This window comes from Puntigrus tetrazona, chromosome 22 (assembly GCF_018831695.1).
Source record: "Puntigrus tetrazona isolate hp1 chromosome 22, ASM1883169v1, whole genome shotgun sequence".
Lineage (NCBI taxonomy): Eukaryota > Metazoa > Chordata > Actinopteri > Cypriniformes > Cyprinidae > Puntigrus > Puntigrus tetrazona.
Genome location: NC_056720.1, coordinates 14,643,053 through 14,670,121, shown reverse-complemented (window position 1 = coordinate 14,670,121; position 27,069 = coordinate 14,643,053). Strand labels below are relative to the sequence as shown.

Here is a 27,069-nt window from a genome sequence, read left to right as displayed (position 1 = left end):
AAGAGATCTCAAGAGATAAAGTAAAATTATATTTTATTATATTTTATACATTAAATTTCTAAAATATAATATGTGATCATAACTAAATTAGTCAAGAGTTGATTCATAAGCCATTTAATGTGCCTTTAAGTACATGCATTTTAAATTCCGAGCTACGAAATCCAATTCCAAAATCTAAAACTTTAAAAGGAGACCATTGTGAGAGTATTACGACACTCAAGGACAACGACACCAGCCCCACTCCCAATCCCGCCCCCTAGAGACTCTTCCCTAAGAGCTCCCTCCAGTGCCCGCGCCTTGAGCACTCCCTCCAGTGCCTGCACCTCAAGTTCTCCCTCCAGTGCCTGCACCTCGAGCGGTCCCTCCAGTGCCTGTGCCACAAACGCTCCCTCCAGTGCCCGTGCCACAAACGCTCCCTCCAGTGCCCGTGCCACGAGCACTCCCTCCAGTGCCCGTGCCGCCAGCGGCGCCTCCAGTGTCTACGTGTCAAGTTTTCCCACCCTCCCACCATTACCATTCGCCGTCGATGGTTCCCAGCAGCCCCTACACTCATCTTCAGCTCACCATCTGGTGCTGGCCACGGGTCTGCCGGTCTCCATCGCCGTCGTGGGTGGAGGATCCCTTGCCTCATCGTCTGGCCTCCGAGTCCTGGACTCCAACCTTGGCCTGTAGACCCGTCGGCTCCCCCTTGGCTCCTAGCTCCCTCCTCTCCACCGTGGTCCATCAGTCCACCAGCTCCGCAAGGCTCCATCGTCTCTCCGGCTCTGCCTTGGTCTGTTGTCGACCATCCATCACCTCAGGATTCGTCTCCTCCGGCTTTGCCTCGTCCCTCCATCCCTCCGGCTCTGTCAGGCTCCTCCATCCCTCTGGCTCCACCTCAGTCCTTTGTTGCTCGGGGTCTGCCGCGTCCTTCTCGTCCCCGTCTTTGCATTGGTCGCCGAAGCCTGCGGCGTTGCCTAGGTCCTCCAGCGCCTCGGTGTCACCCTGGCTCTTCAGCTCTCCGCATCCAACAATTCTATTTATTCTTGTGTTTTATTTTTGCTTTTTTAAGTGAATTCTTTAGTAGCTTGTGATATTCAGAGTTGATCTGGTTATGCTGTTTGTCACTGTTGTTGAGATTCATACACTGCCTCTTGATGTCTGTGTGAGCCTAAAAGAAGACCATCTCTCTATACTTTTAACAATTATTAAAAAAAATTAGATAATACTGAAAACTCTATCATCTACTGTATACAGAGCTGCTAACATGAACATAAACATAACTAAGAGATTAATCTCTGAATCAGCTCAATGATTCAGGTCAAATGATGATTATATAAAACCACAGTCACTTTGTCACTCTGCCACTTTTGTTGAAGCTGAAGACTGGGTAAGTAATTACTGAGCAACTGGGTTCAGAAGTGATCAGCAATCACGTGGCTGTGTCAAGTGTATAGCGACGCTGTTCAAGCAGATTGCTGGGTTCATACACTGCCTGTGGTAGGGAAGCATCCCACCGCTCCATAAGCAGCAAATTTGGAGGTAATATGGTCCGGATCTGCTATATCCGATGATACATACCCCAGAGGCTTCGAATTCAATATACCCTCCACCTCGATTAACACTGTGCTAAGGACTTCCTCTCAGACTATATGATCTTTCAGAACAACTTGGAGGGAAGTTTTGATGGATTTAATTTCCCTTTTCCATACTCCTCCAAAATGAGGTGCGTGAGGTGGGTTGAAAATTAAAGAAATTTTTTGGTTGGCCAGTTGTTCTTGGAGGGATGGTTCCATTTCCACAAAGGCTTCCCTCTCTTTGCTATGAAGCATCTGAGGGCTAATAAAAAGGAATCTGTATCTATGCTGCATAAAAAGTTGAGATGTACGCACCTTGTAGTAAGACATTTAAATATTATGCCCCATCTCTTTTCTTGCCGTCTGCCAATTTTGATTGTGTAAGGACCAAAACAGTCCATCCCTGTTGACCAGAATGGAGGTTGATTAATCTTCAGACGAGAAGCAGGCATGTCCACCATTTTAGGTACAACAGGTCACACCACTTTCTACATTCAGCACATTGTCTCTGGAGTTTTTTGACCATCTAGCGGCCTCTGAGGACCCAATAGGTTTTTCTTATCTCAGCAAAGATTCTTTCAGGACCTGCATGCATAAGGCGGTTATCAAAATCTTGGATTAACAATTTGTATCCTGTGGTAGTGTTTCAGCTTTGCGTAATCTACCAACAACTCTGATCGGGCCCAGATCAGGATCAGGGCAAAGAGGCCTTAATATACTGTTTGGATGTAGGTTTGTTGGCTTTAAGGGCATGCACTTCATCAGGAAAACTTTCAGCCTGTGCACGTTTAAGTACAGCCATTTCAGTCTCTATGCGGTCTGTGGCAGACATAGGGGGTGCTGCTGCCCCTTACTGAGACTGATATGTGGTCATTATGATTTACAGTCATCTACATTAGGTGAAAAGGAGTGACTGACTGAGACATTACCACAAAATGGGGATTTGCGGAATTCTTCTGAGTCTGCAAAAATTCTGGACCTTGGTTCCATCTGCAGGTGTGGGACAGATCTATGAGTGTCTTACCCCAGGTTATATTGGCAGCAGGGTTGTTGTCTGAATCCATATAGTTCCAATGAGATCTTGAATCTCTGCAATTTGTGTGCCTACGAACACTTTATAGTTGCATGACTCAGACTTTATCCAATGCAACATGGTTGTTGAGTCTGACCACATGAATGTCTGTTTGATGTAAGAGTAAGTTCAGAGTTCAGTGTTTTGGCAAGCTGTGCTCTAGACAATGCTGCACAGAGTTCAAGATGTGGCACGGAGAATTGCTTCTTGGGTGCCACACGTAATCTCGCATTAGAAGAGCCAAAACTTCCTCAGGTCCTTCCAAATGCAAATGTTTAACTGCTGCAGGTAATGATTGTTTTTTCAAACCCGTCATCCAGTACTGCATGAGTGTCCAGGAACCTATTGCCGCTGCGAAGTCTCACTGGGATTACTTTCAGCATGACTCTGTCTGAGTGACTGGCTTGATCCAAGTAGATCCCAGCATTTACTGTGTTCTTTTATTCAGCTTCCTCTTTGAGTGTGGTTCAACTTGCCAAAGGCTGCACATGCATTGAGATAATGTTCATGGTTGTTGCAGTAGGGACAGAAAGGCTTTGTCACGTTTTCCGTGATTTCTCGGAAAGGACTCAGGACTCGGGACTCGAGATACAAAAAACTTAAACAGATTTAATTCTTTAACTTGCAAAAAGGCAAAATAAATATACAAAAGGCAGGACAAACCAAAAATCACACGTAGAGGAGCTCGGGAACAAAACAGAGTAACATTGCTAACATTGTAACTTTGATAATCCGACAAGGTGCACACGAAAACACAGGGCTTAAAAACACAGGGAAATTAACTAAATTGACAAGACGCAGCTGGAGACAATTACACAATTACACATCAAGGGAAGGCAGGGCACAGACAACACGTGGCTCGAGACAAAAACAATAACAAAAGTCCAGAGATGTGACAGAATGCCCCCCTCCCGGAAGGTGCGTCCTCGCACCTAAAGTAACATCTAACAAAAACAACTCGGAACTGGGGATACTGGATCTTGGGAGGAGGTTCCGGTGGAGGACGGCCCCCAGGAGGGGGCAAGCAGACAGGAGTCAAGGGGGGCACAGAAGGAGGGAGGAGCCAGGGAGGACACAGGAGGAGTCCGGAGCAGGAGGATCCAGAGCCCAGCCATGATGGTCCATGGTGGCGCCCGACGGAGGGAGGAGCCATGGAGGAGGAGCGGCCATCGACTCCATGGGTCCGACCGACGGCGGAGCCGGTGGTGCAGGAGACTGAGGCCGAAGCGGAGAGCCGAAGAGCCAAGGTGACGTCGAGGCGCTGGAGGTCCTAGGCGACGCCGCCCGGCCGGCGACGACACGAGGCGGGGACAGGAAGGACGCTGCGGAGCCAGAGCGACTGAGGACTGAGGTGGAGCCGGAGGGAAGGAGGAGCCTGACAGAGCCGGTGGGATGGAGGGACGAGGCGAAGCCGGAGGAGAGGAATCCCGAGGCGACGGATGGTCGACGACAGACCAAGGCGGAGCCGGAGGACGATGGAGCCTGGTGGAGCTTGTGGACTGACGGACCACGGTGGAGAGGAGGGAGCTAGAAGCCCAGGGGAGCCGACGGGTCACGAGCCGAGGAGGAGTCCGGGACTCGGAGGCGGGACGGTGAGGCAAGGGATCGTCCACCCTCGACGGCGATGGGGACCGGCAGACCCGTGGCGAGCTCATGATGGTGAGCTGAGGATGAGCGCAGGGGCTGCTGGGATCCATCGTCATGGTGTGACTAGGGTGGGAGGTGGGAAAACTGGGAGCGCTCGGGCGCGGGCACTGGAACTCGGAGAGCGCTCGTGGCGCAGGCACTGGAACTCGGGGAGCGCTCGTGGCACAGGCACTGGAACTCGAGGAGCGCACGGGCGCGGGCACTGGAGGAGCGCCGCGGGCGCGGGCACTGGAGGGAGCGCCGCGGGGCGCGGGCACTGGAGGAGCGCGACGGGCGCGGGCACTGGAGGGAGCGCGGGCGCGGGCACTGGAGGAACGCACGGGGCGCGGGCACTGGAGGGAACACACGGGGCGCGGGCACTGGAACTCGGGAGAGCGCACGGGGCGCGGGCACTGGAACTCGGGAGAGCGCACGGGGCGCGGGCACTGGAACTCGGGAGAGCGCTCGGGGCGCGGGCACTGGAACTCGGGAGAGCGCACAGGGAACAGTCTCTAGGGTAACGGGACGGCTGGGCGGGACCAGCGGGCTAACGGGACGGCTGGGCGGGAACAGGAACTCAGGATACAGGGGAGGTGCCCAGTCCAAATCAAAGTCCACATCATCCAGTTCCTCTTTTAGATCCAGCAGCCCCAGGTGGATGATCAGCTCATCCTCAGCCGATGTGCAGTGGGTGGAGCTCCATTCCGCGCTTTCGCTGTCGGCTGTCTCCACCGCGGCAAGCTCTGTAGCCTGCTCACGCACCTGGTCTGTCGCAGTCGGCTCGGGTCCGGTGGCGCTCCACGGCTCTGTCGCTCTCCTCAGCGATGGTTCCGTGGTCGTCCTAGACTCGGCGACTGCGCCCTCCGTAAGCACAGGCCTGGACTCCGCGACGCGGGGAGATGATGGGCTGGGTTCTGGATCTGGAGTGGGGCTGGTGTCGTTGTCCTCCAGCGCAACAGTCATTGACGAGTCGCAGGACACTAGCACCCACTCGATGTACGCGGCGACGCTCTCTCGAGGGCCGTTCCGGACAGCTTTGCTCGTGTGGTGGTGTTCAGTCCTCGGAAGTGAATAGAGCACAAAAAGCCGTCCGGGAAGCGCGAGTAGTTCGCGAGGGCGAGGAAGTCCTTAGTATAGCCCTCGAGAGAGCGATCCTCCTGCTCCAGCAGGAGGATAAGGAAATTTGGGTCGTTGTAGGGGGAATCCATGAAAAACAAACCCAAAAACAAAAAGGGGAAAAAACGCCGCTTTACTTTTATGCTCGGATTATCCTGTCACGTTTTCCGTGATTTCTCGGAAAGGACTCAGGACTCGGGACTCGAGATACAAAAAACTTAAACAGATTTAATTCTTTAACTTGCAAAAAGGCAAAATAAATATACAAAAGGCAGGACAAACCAAAAATCACACGTAGAGGAGCTCGGGAACAAAACAGAGTAACATTGCTAACATTGTAACTTTGATAATCCGACAAGGTGCACACGAAAACACAGGGCTTAAAAACACAGGGAAATTAACTAAATTGACAAGACGCAGCTGGAGACAATTACACAATTACACATCAAGGGAAGGCAGGGCACAGACAACACGTGGCTCGAGACAAAAACAATAACAAAAGTCCAGAGATGTGACAGGCTTAAAGCGATCCTGCTTTTAAACTGCAGCTACCATTCTAGAGTCTGCAGAGAGGCGAGTTGGGGACAAACTGATGGCTTGAGGTTGTTCACTGCCTGTGGGAATTGTAGCTGACTTGGCTTTATAGTGAGGAAAGGATTTGTTCTCCCCAAAAGGGTTCTGTATAAACTGGCCCTGTTACCCGTTGAGGTATCTGAATAGCCTGAGACTTCCTTTCCAGCCACTCAACGAACTCTGGCAATGTGTAAGTTTGGAAACTGCCACTCACAATGATATGCTGGTTGAGGCAGTATTCTATGAAGGAGTCTCTGTAACTGACAGGCAGTATGGTCAGTAAAGTGTCAACGTGGGAACCACACTGCAGTTCAAATTTCGAGGGCCCTTCCATTGTGTTCAGCATTCCCACCAGTGTATTAACTTACAGGTTATTACAACTTATTAACTCACAGGTGGCTGCCAGTGTTCTAGATCGGATAAAGTAGTCTGTGACCGAACCACCATCCTGCCTCAACCGCACCAGCTGGGAGGCTGCCTCCTCACCCTGCGCAGATAGATCAAACAGCTTAATCATTTCGGCTCGGAATCCCTCAAAAGTGGCACAGAAAGGGGCACGAGCATCCCACACGGCAGTTGCCCAGTCACGAGCCCTCCCCTTAAGGAGGGTGATCATGAATGCCACCTGAGACTCCTCTGTGGCATAACGGCGGGGCTGGAGTGCAAAGACCAGGGAACACTGGGACAGGAAGGCCCGGCACGAACTAGGATCCCCGTCATAGGGAGGAGGACTATTGGCATGGGGTTCTGGACCGGCCTGAGGTGAAAAGTATGCCTGGGAGGCAGCAGAGCGGGTGGCCTGGGCCTCTTGCTGGAGTTGCCCTTGCACCCTTGCACTGAGCTCAGCAACTTGGGTTGTGAGAAGGTCAACATCTCTTGAGGTAACCGTTATTTGAGTCACAGCAGTCCTGACTTGGTCTTCTCCTGCTGAATCCATCTTTGGTCTGACCGTTCTGTCAGGAACGAACACGGATTCAATTGCAGGTTCAACTTAATTTATTTGTAGTCTTTGAACACAAACTTGACTGGGGCAGAGGAACAGAAAACTTGACATCAGAAGGAAAATCAAAATGGCCTCCAGTCACTCCACTAGGCAGGGAGCATGAGTAAACGGGAAACTTGATAATGAGTCTCTACATAGTCCTGCTGCTCGATTCCAGCGTAAGATCCAAAGGATCAGGTGAGGACGAACTGCCAAACACAGCACTGGAGGAACCAGGCCCGGCACAGGGGATCGGAGGTCTGGAGAAAACAAAAAGGCAGAGTGAGCAAAGAAAAAAAACTAAAAATACCAGCTAAACTTGGAGCCTACACAGACTTGACAGGACAGGACAGGACTGGACAGGACTGGACAGGACTGGACAGGACTGGACAGGACTGGACTGGACTGGACAGGACTGGACTGGACTGGATACGCTTGCAGCATCCTCACACCACAACGGTCAGACACAAGACTGCAAACAAAGGGAGCTTAAGTAGGGGAGCAGTTAAGGAGCTAATGAGCCACAGGTGAGAAGGCAGCTAAAGTGATTAATCAGATGACAATGAGGCGGGGAAACACGAGCACATGGCAGACAAAAACAAAAACAAACTGATCAGACTGAAGTCATGACATTAACAGCTGCTGCAAAGTCCTCTAATTCCTGTGCATCGCCTGGCGGAATAGCTGGTGCATTAAGGATAGCTCTCAGCTCGCTCTGAATTAACTGTCTCGGTTGACCGTATCTCTGTTCAAGAGCCTGCATGGCACTGGTGTAAGCATATGGGCTATTAACATACCTACCTGATAAGCAGCAGGCAGATGTAAGTGATCCAAAAGCACTTGATATTTATAGTCCTCTGTTAGATGTCTGTGTGGACCAAGGATGCTATCTAGCCCTTTCTTGAGCATCAAGAAGTCACTCTCCTTTCCTAAGGAGAACACTGCTAGCTTTGGTTTGGGTATGTCATTTGAGGGAAGCAATAGCCATCTCCATCAGTCCAGGTGTCACAGTGTTTGCAGGATAATAATGCTGAGACTGTAGTCCAGGCCAAGGAGGAGATAGTGGTTGATTAAGGCAGTAACAATGCATTGTTGGTTGCATTTGCACAAGCTGAACTGGAACTGTCATTGTCTGCAGGTACTGTGGTGACAATGAGGCTGGAACAGAGTGTGCAGCAACAGCTGACTGATAAGGTGTCTGCACTCGTACTGGTGTCCGACTGTCGGATTTCTGAAAACAGTGTTTGATGTTGTGGCAAAGAAGCTACACAAGTTATATTAGATGGCTGTATGCTTAATTGTGGCCGTTGCCGCATAGGAGGCTCATGAAAGAGTGTTTCCTCATATTGTAGAGACGCTGCTACAGCCGATGAGGGTCCTAATCCAGTGTTACTGAGTTCAACATGGGGAAGGCTTTGATAGTGTCCATAAACAGGAGATCTAGATGTATGGGATGCTTGTCTAGCACTGATTTAAAGCGCTCTCATCTCACTGCTTAGATTTCTCTACCATGCCTTCCTGTGTTTCAGCTTTTCACTTTCAAAGTCTCTGTCCCTAGGAGCAGGAGTTAAATAGCCCTTATTAAGGTCCTGGCTTAGTTGAGGTATTCCTTGAGTGCCATCTGCTGGTTAAGGTTGACCATGCCTCAAAGGTGGAAAATCAAGCACATAATCCTCCAAGTAGGTGGGTAGCCGCCAGATACTACTTGGACCAGGATCTGGTACTTGTTTTCCCTCGTAGTAATCTCTGGATGTAGCCATAGCATAGGTGATGTCTCGTAATCCAGCTCAAATGACCAATTTGTGAGATATTCTGTGTGCAGTTCTATTGGTTGAAACTCAGCTGGCCTAATTCTTAGATCAGAAAGAACTGCAGCTATTCCAGAGTGAACATGTTCAATCTCAAAGTTTATTGATTGGTGTGGATATGCACAAAATGTGGTTTCTGTTGAAGAACAATTAAGGATGGTAAATACATGTGATTATATGAGATGACAAAGATACAGAGATGAACAACATACTCTATATAAAACTATATAATTGTCACAATCCAGACTTGAACTCAGGTGTCTGGTGTGGTGATCAAGTGATTTACCACTTAGCCACAAGGGGTGTAGTGTTGGACCCAAATGAAACACTTTCTAAGATGAGCATTTTATGAGCACTGAATGTTTCTTCTTTGTTGCCTCACACAGCAATGATTTTGTATCATACATTATTGTGACATAAACAGACAACTTTTTTGATAAAGTAATTGTGTTTTTTGCTTGCAAGTGGTTTGTATGTTAACATTTTTTTTTTCTCTAGCATATGCTTTCAGGTTATTGCATCTTTGCTGAGTTTGTCATTATGGAGACAGTGTGTCCAAAAAATGTGACATCCAAGAAACAACAACCATGCAAGGCTTTATGTGGGGATCAGGCTGTAAGTGCACAAGTTTATTGCTTTTATTAAAATGATTAAGGCAAGTCAGTACGGAGGAAAAGAAATTCTCTGAATCAGCATATAAAACTGTCAAATTTTGCTTTTTTTTTTATTTTAGGCACTGGTCAAATGTAAGATTGGTAGAAAGAAAATTTCTAAAATATGCATTTTTGTTGTGATATTATTTTACCTGTGTTTGTAAATTTCACCAATACATATCTTTAAAGATGTTTTTCTCAATAAGTTTTTTTATTTTTTTAGTTAGTAAACCATAAATTGCCTTATGGTTATGCATTTAATCTACCTCCTTAAGAAAGGATGAGATGCTATGCCAGGAAGCTGATACTATGAGAACACCTTCAGTTTAACCAGTGTTATGCATATTTGGATAAGCAAGGATGATGCTAATAGTCTCAGCCTCTTTTTTTCAGAATCGCCATGGACTCCTGATAATATCTCCCAGAGTATACATGTAACATGTAAAGTTGAAAAGTCAATAGAGTACAGCAGCCAGTGATGAAGAATTAACAGAGCAGCCTATAGGCTGTGTTCTAGAGTATTATATGTGGGTTTTTAGGTCCAATTATTAGCTCATCCAGCTTTTTATATCGACTATGCATTCTGTTAGATTCTCAATTTGGTGTGTATCACCAGGCTGCGCTGAAATATAGAGCTGAGTATCATCAGCCATCTAGGTTTAAAAACCTGGTATTGCTGTTGCTTGCAGAATTATATACTATGCGTTGTTGTACTGCAGATAAATCTAATTTTCTGAGGTGAATGTGTAGCTGTCAGTCACCGCACCATTGTGAATCCTGCACTTAGTAATCACAGATTCCAAACTACACCTTATATATGACCCAAATAATTTTCACTGTATATTGTCTATGAAACCTATGTTATTCTCAGGGCACCACTTATCCAGCCACTGAGACATAGTAATCTGCTGTATATCTCATCACCCTGGTAAGCAGGGAGGGGACAAGAGCATGTTACAGTGTCTGACATGGTACTTGCGAGTTCACACACCACTTGAATGTTTTTTTAGTGATCTCCGACTGGCGGAGTCAAACACCGTTAGAGTTGCCAGGAATAACAATCTTACTGACTCTGTTTAACATTAGATAGCACTTTTAAATTTGCCAAGACGCTCTGGCTCCTGGTAAACACTAGACTATGGTGTCTCTATTTTCATGTTCCGTTCAATAGAATTAGCAATTACTAGAGCACTTTGATCAGTTTGATTCAGTTTGAGCCTCTTCAAATTTTCTGATCGGAAACCACTGATAAACTGACTGGCTAATGAATGCTTTACGCACTAAAGCAGTGTTTTAGATTAAAAGCGAATGATCAACAGTTGAATAAGTCAGATTAGCTTAATAGATAGTATCAGAATGATTTCAATTTGATTCCTTCAATTCAAAGGAATATTTACATACTTTGCTCTGTTTTCTTTCTAGTTTTCTTGGTTTTTTTTGTGCATGTCATATCACATCAAAACATGTGTGAAAAACTTTGTGCACCCAAAGCATGCTGTATCTAGTGCTAGTGTATTAAGGATAAATGCAAATGATAAATGTATTTTTAGCACTAATCGCTTGCAGTAGCCATGCCACTAAATTTATTAAAAAAGGTCTTATTCTGCACATTTATGATTAGCTGTTCCTCCATCTTGAATTACTTAAAGGCTTATGCAGCAACATATTTTTTTTAAATAACCAGCAATACACATAAAAGCCATGTAAATAATTAGTTTACTGTTCATCCAATCAGTAACAGTGCAACCGTGAATATGCAAATAAGAACGTTAAACATGTGAAACGTATATTAATGAATACCCAGCATTAACATTTAACCCCAGGTTTAGTATGAGCAGTATGAAACATGATTATAGATAAATCAGGATTCAGTTTATCCAGGGTTTAGGATAATCCAGGGTTTACAAGTGTGAAAAGCCCTATACCTTCAGACCCTCCCACCAAAAACTATGGCTTGGTACTCGGTCAGAGGATTTACAGCAGTGTTTTTTCAATGTTATTCCTGGGGATCCACAGGTCTGTATATTTTGTCTCCCTGGTTGCGATCATCAGCTCATTAAGCAAAATGTGCAGTGCAATGGTTTCTGATGAACAGGATTGAAAATCAATGGTTTACGGGGCCTAATGGGCCTAATGTGACAAGGTATGAACTTGAATAGCTCACAAGTGACTCTTCAACTTGGGGGATCTTCCCTGCGCTCACACAGTTCATATCTGAATATTTCAAAGGTAGCCTAGGGCAGTGGTTCCCAACCACATTCCTGGTGGCCCTCCAGCACTGCATTCTTTCCATGTCTCCTTAATCTAACATACCTAAATCAGATCATCAGGTTATTATTAGAGACTGAAAGACCTAAAATGGTTTTGACAGACAAAGGAGAGAGGCTAAATGTGCAGTGTTGGGGGGTCTTCAGTAACGTGGTTGGGAAACACTCACCTAGGGTGAATGATTTCATTTCCCAGGGTGATGTACATCTTTTCAGTTACCCACTAACCAGAGATTGAGTTCACACACATACACCGACAAAGAAGCTTCTGAGAAGCTGATTATTTCTTACATAGGCCTTTTACAGTATGCTGACACACTGAAGGTGTTCCCATAACGTTTACACCATGCCAACATGATATGAAGTTGCATTATAGTGGATAATGCTAAATACACCTGTGAACAGGGTCTAAAATATTTGGAGTTTGTCCACTTTTGAGGTAGTAGTGTGGATTCTTATGTAGTATTAAGCATTAATAAGCAGCTTGAAATGATGTCTTACTCCTTTGTTTGTGACCAAAAATTACAGATTTTTTTTTCTGCTGTGATAAGGACAATATCCTTGACTGTGCTAGAGCCTCTTGTTTACGTGCAACTTGGTTCTAACATTTGTAGCATTACTAAATGTTTAGAGGACTATTTTATTTTTAATTTTTTTCATCATTATATCATTTTGATCATTATAATTTGTTTAAAAATTGTATATTTCATTTTGTAATATAGTTTTATAACTTGTAGTTTTTTATTCTGTTCTTTGTGAAATGCAAAAGAATTACTCATTAATGCTCATAGTCTCTCTCTCTCAGTAGTATGTCTCTCTCATAGTATGTATGTTTTTCATCCTTTCAGGATACATACAGGATAAAAAAAAAAATACAAAAAAAGATTAAATAAAATAATTTAGCTCATATGTAAATTGCATAAGCTATTTCAAAATATTAGATTGAAAGTCAAGTCAGTGAACTCATCTATATATAAAGTAGTAAATATAATATGGTGAGTGTCAAAAAGTGATTTATAGGGGTAATTTATGGTTTTATGACAATAATAATAATAATAATAATAATAATAATACCATATGTTCAACCTTTAAACTAAAAATCATCCGGCTATTTTTAGAACCTTTTAGATTGAAACCATCCATCTAAACCATCCTCTAGTATCCTCTAGTTTCTTAAAACAATAAGATCCAAATATATGCTACCCTTTTAAAAGAGGTAGGTTAGAGTTTGTTACAAATACAGAGTTAAAATAAGATAAAATATAGAAAATCAACTTACCGGAATGTAAACAAAACAAAATGTAATGAGATGACCGTTAAAATAATTCACTTCAATCACTTTTATTTATATAGCGCTTTTAACAACACATATTGTATCAAAGCAAGGAACAGTACAAAATGGGAGAATACAATGATAGGAGTGTATAATGATGAGAATTAAACAATTTGATATTAAATACAGAGAAATTCAAGCAACGATAATTAAGAAATTAAGTGGAATGGAGAAAAAAAACCTTGAAAGAAACCAGGCTCAGTTGGGGCCAGTTCTCCTCTGACCGGATGCCCAGCATTTAACATCCAGTTCAGTTTTAAAACGCAGCTATGTCAGATTGTGCAAAGGACTTTTTGTGTGTGTGTGTGTGTGTGTGTGTGTGTGTGTGCATCTGGCTCCGGTGATCTGTCCACGGGGCTCATCTAGGTGTTCTGATCTCTGATGAACATAATCTCTAGGTGCTGATCCACCATCTAATCTGGATACAAACGGACAAACAGAATAAGAAAGAAACAAGAGTAATATTAGAGTAGATGCCATTTTTTTATGATGTAAAGAGAACATTACTTGTTATGGGAAGTGTTCCTGGTTCCGTTCTAATTAATGCAGCCTAGCAATCCTGCAATGGATTTAAATAATAAAAGCGTATTAGTATGTTATGTGTCGACTAGGTTAAAAAGATGCGTCTTTAATCTAGATTTGAACTGGCAGAGTGTGTCTGCTTCCCAAACAGTGCGAAAAGTTTGGGTGCTAGATAGGAAAAGGATCTGCTGCCCGCAGACCAGAGTTTTGACGACCAGAGTTTTGAGAACGCAGTGGACGTCCAGGACTATAATGTGATAAGAGCTAGCTCAAGTATTGAGGTGCTAATTCATTCAAGGCTTAATAAGTAATTAAATCTATCCAATGTTTGATGGGAAGCCAATGCAGTGTTGAAAAAACCAGGCTAATATTGTTGTACTTCCTAGTTCTATTAAGGTGTCTAGCTGCTGTGATTTGGACCAGCTGAAGTTTGTTTATCAGTGGTGCAGAACAACCACCCAATAATGCATTATAAAAATCTAACCTCAAGGTCATAAACACATGAATTAACATTTCTGCATTTGACGTTGAGAGCATAGTTTTGCAGATGCTAGAAACATGGTAATGAAGAAGAATTAATAGAGCAGCCATCAAGTGTTAGACAGTGTTCTAGATTACTACATTTTAAAACTACAAATATTTTTGTTACAATCGGCAGATATATATGATTTTTTAGCTTCAAAATAATGGCCACTTTTCACCAGTACTACCAAGGGTAGAAAAGCCAGGACAATTTTTTTTTAAACTCCGACTGTGTTCTTCTGAAAGAAGAAAGTTATGTTTGCCTAGGATGTCTTGGAGGTGAATAAAATATGCCATAATTTTTGGTTTAACTTTTCCTTTAAGAATAATTTTACCAGATATAACTGCAGTACACATATTATAAGATGCATTATGCGAAGGCTTGGCTATAGAGAAGTGTCTTTAATCTAGATTTAAATAGAGTGTGTCTGAACCCCGAACATTATCATTATTAAGGGGGCAAAATGTAAAAACGCTCTATGTCCTTTAGTGGATTTTATTATTATTACTTTATTATTATATTAGGTACTACCAAAATTCTAAAGTTTTGTGACCTTAGGAACTGGTTTGGATTGTAGTGCAGTAGAAGACTAGTTAGGTGTGCAAGAGCTAAACAGTTAAGGGCCTTATAGGTAAGTAATAATATTTTATAACTGATGAGGAACAAACCAGTAATATGATCATATTTTCTATTTCAGTTGGTAATTAAAACAAATTTTCTTTGACTATTCTGAATGATCATCCGGGGAAAGTGTGGTAATATATATATATTTTTTATAATTTTTAGCTGTAGTGTCTTGCCTTAACATTAGGAAACATTATTAATCCTGCAGATTTTTTCTTCCAAATTCTGTAGTTTGTAAAACATCTTTCAATTTCTCTAGCGATATGGCTTCTGTAAGTCCTCCAAGGCTGAAAATGAAGAGCCAGAAGTGGAATGTGAGATTTATGAAGATCAGGTACACATCTTGATTAAACACTCTTAAACTGGACCTGTAAGACCCATTCTTTTTGTGAAGTCTAGCTATGGAATGCTTTTGTTCTTATTGTTTCCAGACATTAAATCCATTACAACACCCTGCTCAGTCAAGAAGAGACTGTAAATTCCATGGACTCCCACCTGCCCTCTATCCAGAGTATCATCCAGGGTATATTGATTCACCTCACCCAGACCATGATGACAACAGCAAAAAGCATGAACATGTAGGTCATCGCCTCCATGTTTCCAATAGTGATGATGGCAAAAAGCGTGAACAGGGAGGTCATCGGGAACATGGAGACAATGGCAACCAAAGCAAAAAGCATGAACAAAGAGGTCATCAGAAACATGAAGATGATGATGATGATGATGAGAAGAAAAAGCGTGAACAAGGAGGTGGTCCAGAACATGGAGACGATCGTGACCATGGCAAAAAACGTGAACAAGGTGGTAATAGGAAACATGATGGAGATGATGATAATGATGGCAAAAAGCATGAACAAGGCGGTCATCAGAAAAGTGGAGAAAATGATGATGAGGGCAAAAAGCGTGAACATGGACGTCGTATGGAACAAAGACACAGTGATGGTGACAACAAAAGGTATAAACTAGGGGTTCTTAAGGAACTTGGAGATCATCATGATGATGACAAAGGAAAGCAGGGAGATGGCAACAAAGGCAAAAAGCTTGATCAAGTAGTTCCTAAAGAACTTGGAAAGGATGATGGCAAAGGCAAACAGGGAGCCAATGAAGAAAAAGGCAAAAAGCTTGACGAAGGAGGTCCTAAAGAACTTGGAAAGGATGATGGCAAAGGCAAACAGGGAGACGATAAAGAAAAAGGCACAAAGGTTGATCAAGGAGGTCCTAAAGAACTTGGAAAGGATGATGGCAAAGGCAAACAGGCAGACGATGAAGAAAAAGGCAAAAAGCTTGATCAAGGAGGTCCTAAAGAACTTGGAAAGGATGATGGCAAAGGCAAACAGGGAGTCGATGAGGAAAAAGGCAAAAAGCTTGATCAAGGAGCTCCAAAAGAACTTGGAAAAGATGATGGCAAAGGCAAACAGGGAGACGATGAAGAAAAAGGCAAAAAGCTTGACGAAGGAGGTCCTAAAGAACTTGGAAAGGATGATGGCAAAGGCAAACAGCAAGATGATGAAGAAAAAGGCAAAAAGCTTGATCAAGGAGCTCCAAAAGAACTTGGAAAGGATGATGGCAAAGGCAAACAGGGAGACAATGAAGAAAAGGGTAAAAAGCTTGATCAAGGAGCTCCAAAAGAACTTGGAAAGGATGATGGTAAAGGCAAACATGGAGACGATGAAGAAAAAGGCAAAAAGCTTGATCAAGGAGCTCCAAAAGAACTTGGAAAGGATGATGGCAAAGGCAAACAGGGAGACGATAAAGAAAAAGGCACAAAGGTTGATCAAGGAGGTACTAAAGAACTTGGAAAGGATGATGGCAAAGGCAAACAGGCAGACGATGAAGAAAAAGGCAAAAAGCTTGACCAAGGAGGTCCTAAAGAACTTGGAAAGGATGATGGCAAAGGCAAAAAGGGAGTCGATGAGGAAAAAGGCAAAAAGCTTGATCAAGGAGCTCCAAAAGAACTTGGAAAAGATGATGGCAAAGGCAAACAGGGAGACGATGAAGAAAAAGGCAAAAAGCTTGATCAAGGAGCTCCAAAAGAACTTGGAAAGGATGATGGCAAAGGCAAACAGGGAGACGATAAAGAAAAAGGCACAAAGGTTGATCAAGGAGGTCCTAAAGAACTTGGAAAGGATGATGGCAAAGGCAAACAGCGAGACAATGAAGAAAACGGCAAAAAGCTTGATCAAGTAGGTCGTCTGGAAAAAGGAGACAATGTCAACAAAGGCAAAATGCAAGAACAAGGAAGTCATCGAGAACATGGAGACGATGATGACAAAGGCAAGCATGGAGATGATCACAACAAAGGCAAAAATCTAGAACAAGAAAGGGATGATGACAAAGGAAAACATGGAGACAATGATGACAAAGGCAAAAAGCAAGAAATAGGAGGTCGTCGAGAACAAGGAGGTCTTCAGGAACATGGAGACGATGACGACAAAGATAAAAAGCAAGAACAAGGTCGTCAGGAATATGGAGATGATGATAAAGGCAAGCATAGAGATGATGAGGACAAAGGCAAAAGGCAAGAACAAGGACGTCATCGGGAACAAGAAAGAGATGATGACAAAGGAAAAGATCGACACATTGGTGACAAAGGCAAAAAGCAAGAACCAGGTCATCGGGAACATGGAGATGATGATGACAAAGGCAAGCATGGAGATGATCACAACAAAGGAAAAAATCTAGAACAAGAAAGGGATGATGACAAAGGAAAACATGGAGACAATGATGACAAAGGCAAAATGCAAGAAATGGGAGGTCGTCGAGAACAAGGAGGTCTTCAGGAACATGGAGACGATGACGCCAAAGGCAAAAGGCAAGAACAAGGACGTCATCGGGAACAAGAAAGAGATGATGACAAAGGAAAAGATCGACACATTGGTGACAAAGGCAAAACGCAAGAACCAGGTCATCGGGAACATGGAGATGATGATGACAAAGGCAAGCATGGAGATGATCACAACAAAGGCAAAAATCTAGAACAAGAAAGGGATGATGACAAAGGAAAACATGGAGACAATGATGACAAAGGCAAAAAGCAGGAAATAGGAGGTCGTCGAGAACAAGGAGGTCTTCAGGAACATGGAGACGATGACGACAAAGGCAAAAAGCAAGAACAAGGTCGTCGGGAATATGGAGATGATGATAAAGGCAAGCATAGAGATGATGAGGACAAAGGCAAAAGGCAAGAACAAGGACGTCATCGGGAACAAGAAAGAGATGATGACAAAGGAAAAGATCGACACATTGGTGACAAAGGCAAAAAGCAAGAACAAGGAGGTCGTCGGGAACATGAAGACAATGACGACAAAGGTAAAAAGCAAGAACAACGAGTTCATCAGGAAAGTGGAGACAACCTTTTAGAGGATCCAGGATCCAGTTTTGAAAAACAGTTCCTATACCTTGGCCTTTTAAACACGCCAACCTCAATTCATCCAATCTGTCCCTTTCTTCCACCGTGTCTTTGCCAGGCACCTCCATACCTTGTATCCCCTCCTCCTAACTAGCACTAAAATCTGTGAAGGAGCAGTCAATTTAAAATGGAACAACATAAGTATGAAAGTGTCTTTACAATGTTCAGTCCAATAAATATTCTTTACTGACCTTTGTGATTGAGTGATAATTGTTGAATAAATACAGCTGACATAAAAATGTTCCTGGAACACTTTGGCAACATCTTCAGTGTGATCACGATTTGAATCACATGTGTAAGTAGTCCAATGGATGCAGTACTGGCCTGATCATTCAGAGAACTGATTATAGTTTAAGGGGGATTCAATATAAAGTTATTCATAGAAATCATATCACAACATACAAACTGTAGCACATGGGAATATAAAATAATAATTGTACACTATCCAGCCTTCATTGATGATTATATACATACATTCTGGCGGATTCCACTGTTTCATGCATTTTGATTAAAAGTCATGAGCAGGCTCTTAGATATCCATGGGCGTAAATTTAATTTAACAGTAGGGGGAACATAAAATTTTCACAAGCAATTTTTGAAGGGAACACAGATAATACAGTCAAATTTTACTTATAAAGACTAGCTATCAAGCTCCTCCATTCCCCTCAGCAGCCAGATGTGGCAAAGTATGAATCTCGATGAATCTGTGAGAACTGGTGAGGGCTGGGAGCCATGTAAAGTACCCAAAGAGGACTTTATGTGTGTATTTCTACGGCATAGCCTCAGAGCCCCGTGTTTTGTGGGCTCCCACAGGACACTGGAAGGGGGATCCCGATTTGTCGTGACCAACTGACTCGGCGTGACTGACTGAAAGGGAACATCTCAGTTACGTATGTAACCCTCGTTCCCTGAAGAAGGGAATGGAGACGTCACATCCCGTCACCACGGTGCTGTACCTCCACTGAAAGGGCCGGGTCACTAGCTTGGCTCCTCAGCAAAAACCTGAATATGCACTGCACCCGTTGCTTATTTATACTCGTGCTGTAACCAGCAGCAGCTGGATGCGATTAGCGCATGCCAATCGTTTAGACACACTCGAAGTAGATTGGTCTCTCAAAGCAAGATCCCAATTTGTTGGTCATCCGACGTGACGTCTCTGTTTCTTTTCTTCAGGGAACGAGGGTTACATACATAACCGAGACGTTTTTATTATACTTAAAAAAGGCTGCAAGTTGACTCAACTTAAAACATTCAATGCAGCCACTAGCCTCACTTTTTATAAGTTAAATGCAAGTATTACTTTTTACAGTGTGTATGTTGTAAGCCTGACTTCTGTTAGCTAATACTTTAGTCAACAGTTTATAATCTGTATTTAAAAGACTCAAAGGACTGTAATTTTCCATTTTAAGCAGACTGCCTTTGTTTTTATACAGGATGGTTATTACCCCTAAGCCCTGTTGGAAACTTTTTTTAGCTTCTTTTTAAGAAGAGACCAGGAGATTCTTGGTAAAGCAGGAGTTCGTTTTTATTTAATTGCTGTCGTCATCTGCAAGAAGTCTTCAAGAAATCTTCAAGAAATCTCCAAGAAATCTAACTGAAACATGTGCTAGTTTGAAGTTTATATGTTTCAAGGGGGAGGAGTACACAGAGGTGGAGACCAGTAAAACAAAAGTATGCAAATGCAGATCAGGAACTTAGCCCAGAACAGGAACTTTCCCGATCCTTGATCTATTTAGCATCCAAGTGTCATTTAAATGCATAGGTGAAACAAAAGGCACCGTTGTAGCTTAAGATTAGCATTCACACTTGACTGAGGACACCTACCAGATGTTCAAGAACTGAAAGACAAAAGATAACTGTCTCAGGGCTTGGGCTTCCTGCTCTTAGAATGTAAATCACAATAAACATTCAGCATATACTGTTATATTGGAATCTGTGTTTAACCTTTTATAAATTTGTAATACAACAACTCACTGACTTTGGCATTTCCCCTCTCTCCTCCATACTTTACTTGAGTAAAATAGGCACTAAAATCTCCATGAATGTTTTATAAAACTCATGTGTTAACCTATCCAAACCTGGGCTTTTATTCGGTTTTATTTCCTCAATACTTTTTTCTCTATCACACATATTTGTATCACCTTCTTTTAACTTAGTACTTAACATGCCTAAAACCTCATCCACACAATCTTGTTTTATGTCTTCTTTCTTAAACAATTTCTCATAAAACACCTCTACTGCTCCTATTATTCCCACATAATCAGTTACTATCACACCCTTTTTATTCTCCAAATTCCATCATATGACTTTCTGTTTTCTTTTCTCCAAATTCAGGAAGAACTGTGTATTTCTTTCTCCTTCCAATGCATACTGTGCTCTACTCCTCACTTTTTTCTCTTTCATACTCATGCAATTCTTCTATTTATTTAACAAAAACACTATTTTCTATACTCAGGATTACTTTCTATTTTTTCTCCATTGCCTTTTTAATTGCCTCATCTTTACTTTTTCTCATGAAATTCCTTTGTTTTGAATATCTAATACCTCTTTTTTTCTTTCAATCCTTTCCATTTTGATCAAACAAAGGATTTTCTATTTCAAATCTTATACAATTTTTTCCTTGTAACCCTCTTCCAATGATATATAAGAATTGAAGCACCACACCCCCCTCCTCTTTCTCAAATATTTATCCATATCTTTACTTTCATAGCAGCATGATCTCTTTTTATCACCACACAACATGCTTTTATTTCTATGATTAACAAAAATATCCACTTCCCACAATGTCCTCCAACCAAGGTGTCTCTTGTAAACAAATTCAATCTGCTTTCAGCAGTTTAATCACCTTCTCAACCTTTTTTTGTTTTTTCTAGTCTGTTACCATTTAAACATGTGATGTTCATTAAGTCCCACATTGCATATATTACAGTTAAAATGAGTCTAAAGTACATTTAAATGGAAACAAAATCTTACTTTTTCCCCACTATGCTGCTCCATCTCCTCCTGCTTCCTTTTCCTTCGCATGATCTTTTACTCACATGTATATGTTTCCTCCTCCAAAAATGTTCCTGGAGTCTCTATCACATTCTTACCTCCTCCTTTAAGCTTTTCCCTTACCTGGAGCATCTCATCTTGACTTTTGACACTGTCATAATTTTTAATTGTCTCCTCATCTCATCCTTCAGTCCTCCTTCTCTTTGAAGCTTTCACATTGTAAAATAATGCACGACACCGACACAGTGCTCTCAAGTGTTCCAGGCGACTTTACTTCAAAATCTGTTCTCGTGTACAAGAGTGAGGCGGAGCTTATGCAAAACAAATGCAGAGTCCAGAGAGTTTCTTAAAGACACACTGTCAAAATGACAATACATTACATCTCCCTTCCTCAGCAGAAAACATTCAAACTCAAACAAAACAATTGTATATGTATATATACATCCATATAACTATTATGAATGTTAAATTCTTGACTGCTATTTTCCTTTCAAACTACAAAAACATAAATAAAGGAATTAGCACACATTCTGTGTAAACTTCAGTCAATGATGCATTTAACACTAACAATGAACATTCCAGCATCATTACATCTATCTAGGCAGGAGAGGTTACCAGCACATCACTTCCACAAGGTGTCTTTACCACACCTTTCCCTGACTACAGACAGAGCCTATTTGGAGGTTTCACTACTCTGCCCCGCCTAGTGACATACTGTCCTGCTGGCAGTGATTGCTTGCCAGAGAAAGGCTCCTCATGCGTTGATTGAGGCAAAATAGTGTGAGCTGCAGGTTTGTGCGCTTCATCACTAAATGCCTCTGGCATTTCAGTCCAAAGTTCGTTGTCAGGCCTATGACGGGCCTCATTTGCTTTTGCTGTACTTTTACGAAGATGCTGAATGTTGCGACGGTACTCCTTACTTCTACAGTCTACAACATAGGATCTTGGAACACAATGTGGTCTCACTATAACACCAGGAGACCACTTGAAATGTCCAGGATATGGTTGCATCCTTACTTCCTCTCCGGGACGCAGAGGAGTCCGGGGACCACTTGCCCTTTTGCGGTCATAATAGTACTTTTGGATGCTTTTGCTTTCATCCAGACGACATTTCACTTTGAAAGGGTCATAGACAGTAGGTGTGAGCAACTGCCGAGCAGCAGGCAGGTTGTTACGGGGCCGTCTGCCCATTAGTAGCTGTGCTGGTGATAGGCCTACTGACTTTATTGGCGTTGACCTGTAGTCCAAAAGAGCAAGATGTTTGTCTAATGCCTTGCTCCATAGTCTCTTAACAGTCTGAACTGCTCGCTCTGCTTCACCATTTGAATGTGGTGTGTGAGGTGATGACGTCTTATGCGTGACTCCATAGCTTTGGCAGAAATCCTTAAATTCTTCTGCAGAGTACTGGGGACCATTGTCCGTTCGAAGAGTGGTTGGGATTCCATGTCTGCTAAATTGAGCCTTAAGAGCTTCAACAACAGCACTGCTATACAGACCTTTCAGCTTATCCACTTCAATGAATTTTGAAAAGTAATCCACCACTAAAACATAATGATTACCTTCAAACTCAAACAGATCTGAGGCTACCTCTTCAAATGGAAGTCCTGGAGTTTCTGTGGGCTTGAGCGGTTCTCTGGGTAGCCGGTTCTGGAATTCAGCACACTTACTGCAGTTCTTTATCATTTCCTCTATTTTAGCACTCATGCCTGGCCAGTATAAGACCTCACGAGCTCTCTGTTTGCTTTTCACTATTCCTAAGTGAGACTGATGTACAATTTTCAGCATATTATCTTGCATGGATGGAGGTATTACTATACGCAGGCCTTTGTAGATTATGCCGTCAACTATAGCAAGTTGACTTCGAGAATCCCAATACGGTTGGACTACTGTGGGCGTGTCGCGTCTGTGGTTTGGCCACCCTTGCTGTATCATTTGTTGGAGAGCGCTGAACTCTTTTTTTGTACACTCCTGGAGCTCAGAGTACTTCTTCTCACTAACTGAGACAAAACTGAGCATTGAGATACATTCCAAGCCTTCAATTTCTGTCTTTTTCTCAGGTAGTTGTGCTCTAGACAATGTGTCGGGTAGCTCCATGTCTTTCCCTCGCCTGTAATGGACTGTCAAGTCATACCACTGGAGCCTAAGACGCATTCTTTGTATGCGCATGGGGGTAGAGAGGAGTGGCTTCTTAAAAATGTCTTCCAGAGGTTTGTGGTCATTGTACACTGTGACATGGTTTCCAAAGATGTAATTGTGAAACTTGGTACAGGAGTGGACAATGGAGAGCATCTCCTTCTCTATTTGCGCGTAGCGAGTTTCGGTGTCTGTTAGTGATCGAGACGAGTAGGCGACTGGATGGTCGTCCTGCAGCAGAACAGCACCCAAGCCGCTGCTGCTGGCATCACAGTAAATTTCAACAGGTTTGGAAGGATCGAAGAATTTAAGTACTGGTGCCTGTGTGCATAAATCTTTTAGTTTGTCAAATGCTTGTTGCTGTGCTGGCTGCCATGCAAATTCAACATCAGTCTTTAGAAGCTGCCGCAGTGGAGCATCCACCTCGCTGAGGTTTGGCAGAAACTTCGACAAGTAGGTAACAAAGCCTAGAAAGCGACGGACACCATCTTTGTTTGTTGGCGCTGGCATTGACTTAACAGCTTCTATTTTAGCTGGGTCAGCCTTTAGGCCCTCGGCTGTTATTAGGTGTCCTACATATGGCACAGAAGATTGCTTGATGTGGCATTTATCGAAGTTGAGGCTCAAATTGTAACTTGTGGCTCTCTGAATTACTTTATGGAGAATCGCATCATGCTCCGTTTCGGTGGGAGCTGCAATCAGGATATCATCCATAATGCTTATTGCGCCACTGATTCCCCCTTAAGCATTTCGTCCATTATTCTTTGAAAAATTTCTGGTGAGCATTTCAAGCCAAAAGGAAGCCTCAGCCACCTAAACCTCGCAATAGGTGTGTTGAAAGTTGTCAACAAAGATGATGCTTCATCCAGTTCTATTTGCAAGAACCCAGATTTTGCATCCAGGACTGAAAAAACTTTGGCGCCCGGGATTGCTGAGACTACTTCCTCAATGGTACGCATCGGGTAGTGCTCACGCTTTATGGCCTTATTTAAATCATTCGGATCGATGCAAATTCTGATCTTGCCATTTCGAACAGCTGTTACCATTGAGCTGACCCATTCGGTTGGTTGGTCGACTTTGGTGATGAATCCATCTGTGACCATTTCTTGTAGTTTCTCAATTATTTTCTTCCGGAGTGCCGCTGGTTGCCTTCTGACTGGATGAACAACGCCTTTTGCATTTGGGTCAATTTTGATGGTGTATTTGCCCGGCAAAGTTCCTGTTGTATGAGCCAACTCTGGATAATCGTCTAACCCAGGTGGTATATTTTGTGTCTCCATTGCATTACTAGAGCATTTTTCTTTATTCTTTCCATCTGATGGCTGCAATGCATCAAGCCTAGCAACCAAGACTAGTGCTTCAGCTGTTTCACCACTTAGCACATTTTCTTGAGAGATATCCACAATTTCAAACTCTGCATTCACAGTAGCACTTTTGTGTTCAATCCTTAGATCCACTGCTGCTACTGGTTTTAGCTTGTGGTTTGAGTATGATTGCAGTACTCGATGTGAACGTTTAAGCTCACCAGTGTGCATAAGTGTCTGATAACTACTCAAAGTCAACGTATTACACTTTGCACCAGTATCAATTCTGAATGGCACTTTCTGTGACAAAATATCAATGTCTGCTGTCCACTTGTCGCTACTCACATTATTTGTCTGTGTCAAATTAATGTGGAGAATTTCCTCTTCTTTAGATTCTAATTCTTCCGAATCCATCTCAACGCTTACAGTGTTGACAGATCTTTTGCGACATACTGCCACCCAATGGTTTGGCTTATGACAGTAGGAACAGACAGAGCCTTTTGCTGGGATTTTCCTTGATTCCACTTGTGCTGAGGGTCTTTACCACAGGTTGAGCACTTTTTGGGCCGGTTCACATGCATTTCTTTCTGAGGATATTTAAGTTGATATTTCTGATAGGCTTTTTTGTTTGCCACTTGGTATTTTGTTTTCACTTGTACTGCTCGCACTTGAGACTCCTCTTCCCTGACGATTTGAATCTGCTTTTGGGAAAGTTCAAATTGCTGAGCGGTTTGCCAGCGTTAAATCTTCTCCTCTGTCTAACAGTCGTTCTTGAACGTGCTTCTCTCTGACACCCGCGATTATTGCATCGATCAACATGTCATCTGGATCAGCATACTCACAATCCATTAGTATAAGTCTTAAATCCTTCACAAAGTTATCAAAACTTTCAGCAATCGCTTGTTTTCTTTGCTTAAAACGGTGTCTGGCTATCCTTTTATTCTTTCGCGGCCTTATATAGCTTGCGAATTTGTCCAACACTTTAAATGGATCATCCTTCTCACCTTCCGCCCAGTTAAATGTCTTATAAATCTCTCGACCTTGTTCGCCAATCCACGTACCTAGCCAGCCTGCACGCTGCTTTGCGGTCAGCTCTGATAGTGGGCCTTCGAAGACAAGCGTGACATGACTCCGAAATCTTTCGAATTCCTGATATAAATCCGGAGCGTCCCAGTCAATTCTTGGATGCTCAAACTGCGAGGATGCCATTCTGCCTTTTTCGTGTTTTACAGACTTCTGACACCATGTAAAATAATGCACGATACCGACACAGTGCTCTCAAGTGTTCCAGGCAACTTTACTTCAAAATCTGTTCTCGTGTACAAGAGTGAGGCGGAGCTTATGCAAAACAAATGCAGAGTCCAGAGAGTTTCTTGAAGACACACTGTCAAAATGACAATACATTACACACATGTTTATCCTATGAACTTTTACCTGATTCCACTTTCCCACCTAAATTCTCTTCTCTCTGCCACAGGCCCGGGACCACCTCATCTCGGCAGCTCCACATCTTTTTAACTTAGCAGTGTCTTTTCTGCTACATGTGTCTCTTCTTACCTCCTCCGCTGCTGTTGCCACTGTCTCTGCTCACTCCTCCTCAATCACCTCATACAGGTCCACTTTGTCCATCACCACAAGCATTTCACAAACACATAGGCACACATTGCAAATCCCTTCATTGCATTCATATGCATGTCCTTACATTCTTTCACCTGTCGGTCGTGATTCCTCGAAAGTGCTCCTCCTACTGTTTAAAACTTTGTAGAATACGACAACAATTTTACAGTGTGTGTAATTTTGACTTTTAAAAAACTGGTTTCATCTGCAATATCAGTGCCTTTCCACATTCTCCTTTTGATTCTTGAAACCGCCGTCACTTCCTATTCAGCCAGCTTTTTCTCCTCATCCTGGATACATGTAGGAAGGCCCAGGAATGAAATCACCATTTTCGTGCAAACCCGCCTCCAAAACAGGTGAGAGTAATCCTGTTAAGTAATAATGGAGAAAGAAAAAGAAAGGCTAAAAAGAAGGGAGTCGTGAGTAAAAAACTGACGACATATGAGAAGAAAAACATGCTTTTCGTTCTTTTTAATTGTTTTTGTAACAGAGTATTTTTCTTTTTTATTGGATTGTTGAGATACAGTTAGCTCACAATATGGGTTAACATGGAAACATGTTTATCAGAGTTTTAAAGAACTTTTATGGACATTGCTGCCTTTAACAGAGACTGCTTACTTAGTACATCATCTGTACTAAGGTGTGTGTTGAAACTTTCACACGATCAATGACATTTTTGTTCCGTTGTGGGATTTATCTTTTTTGGACCAAGAAATCAAGACGAAGATCAAAAAAATTAAGGGCTCGCGATCCAGGAATGTGAGAAAAGGTACTGTGTGTTTTGTTTGTTTGTTTGCTCTCTCGAATGAAGTGGCCAGTTTGAGTTTTTCGAGGCACACCAGCCACGACATTCATGCACTTCTTTTTTATCTTTAAATACCTTTTGGTTTTTCTTCAGTACCAGTACTTATTTAATACACTGGCCTTTAAGATAACTGATCTTTAATAGTTTTTACC

General features: G+C 42.8%; 1 protein-coding gene across 3 annotated transcripts in view; it reads left to right on the top strand.

Annotated features, from left to right (window-relative positions):
- The window catches only part of LOC122327813 (spore wall protein 2-like), a 28,100-nt gene extending 9,846 nt beyond the window's left edge, over positions 1 to 18,254 (top strand). The window contains exons 5-8 of one of the 3 annotated variants that reach the window (XM_043223432.1): positions 9,232 to 9,348; positions 14,915 to 14,989; positions 15,087 to 17,247; positions 17,911 to 18,254. In XM_043223432.1, coding sequence (XP_043079367.1) covers positions 9,232 to 9,348; positions 14,915 to 14,989; positions 15,087 to 17,247; positions 17,911 to 18,158 — 2,601 coding nt within the window. In that variant the 3' untranslated portion in view covers positions 18,159 to 18,254. Of the gene's footprint in view, positions 1 to 9,231; positions 9,349 to 14,914; positions 14,990 to 15,086 lie in introns of all 3 variants that reach the window. The other 2 variants (XM_043223430.1, XM_043223431.1) reach the window with 2 other exon arrangements.
- Positions 18,255 to 27,069: the final 8,815 nt, after the last annotated feature.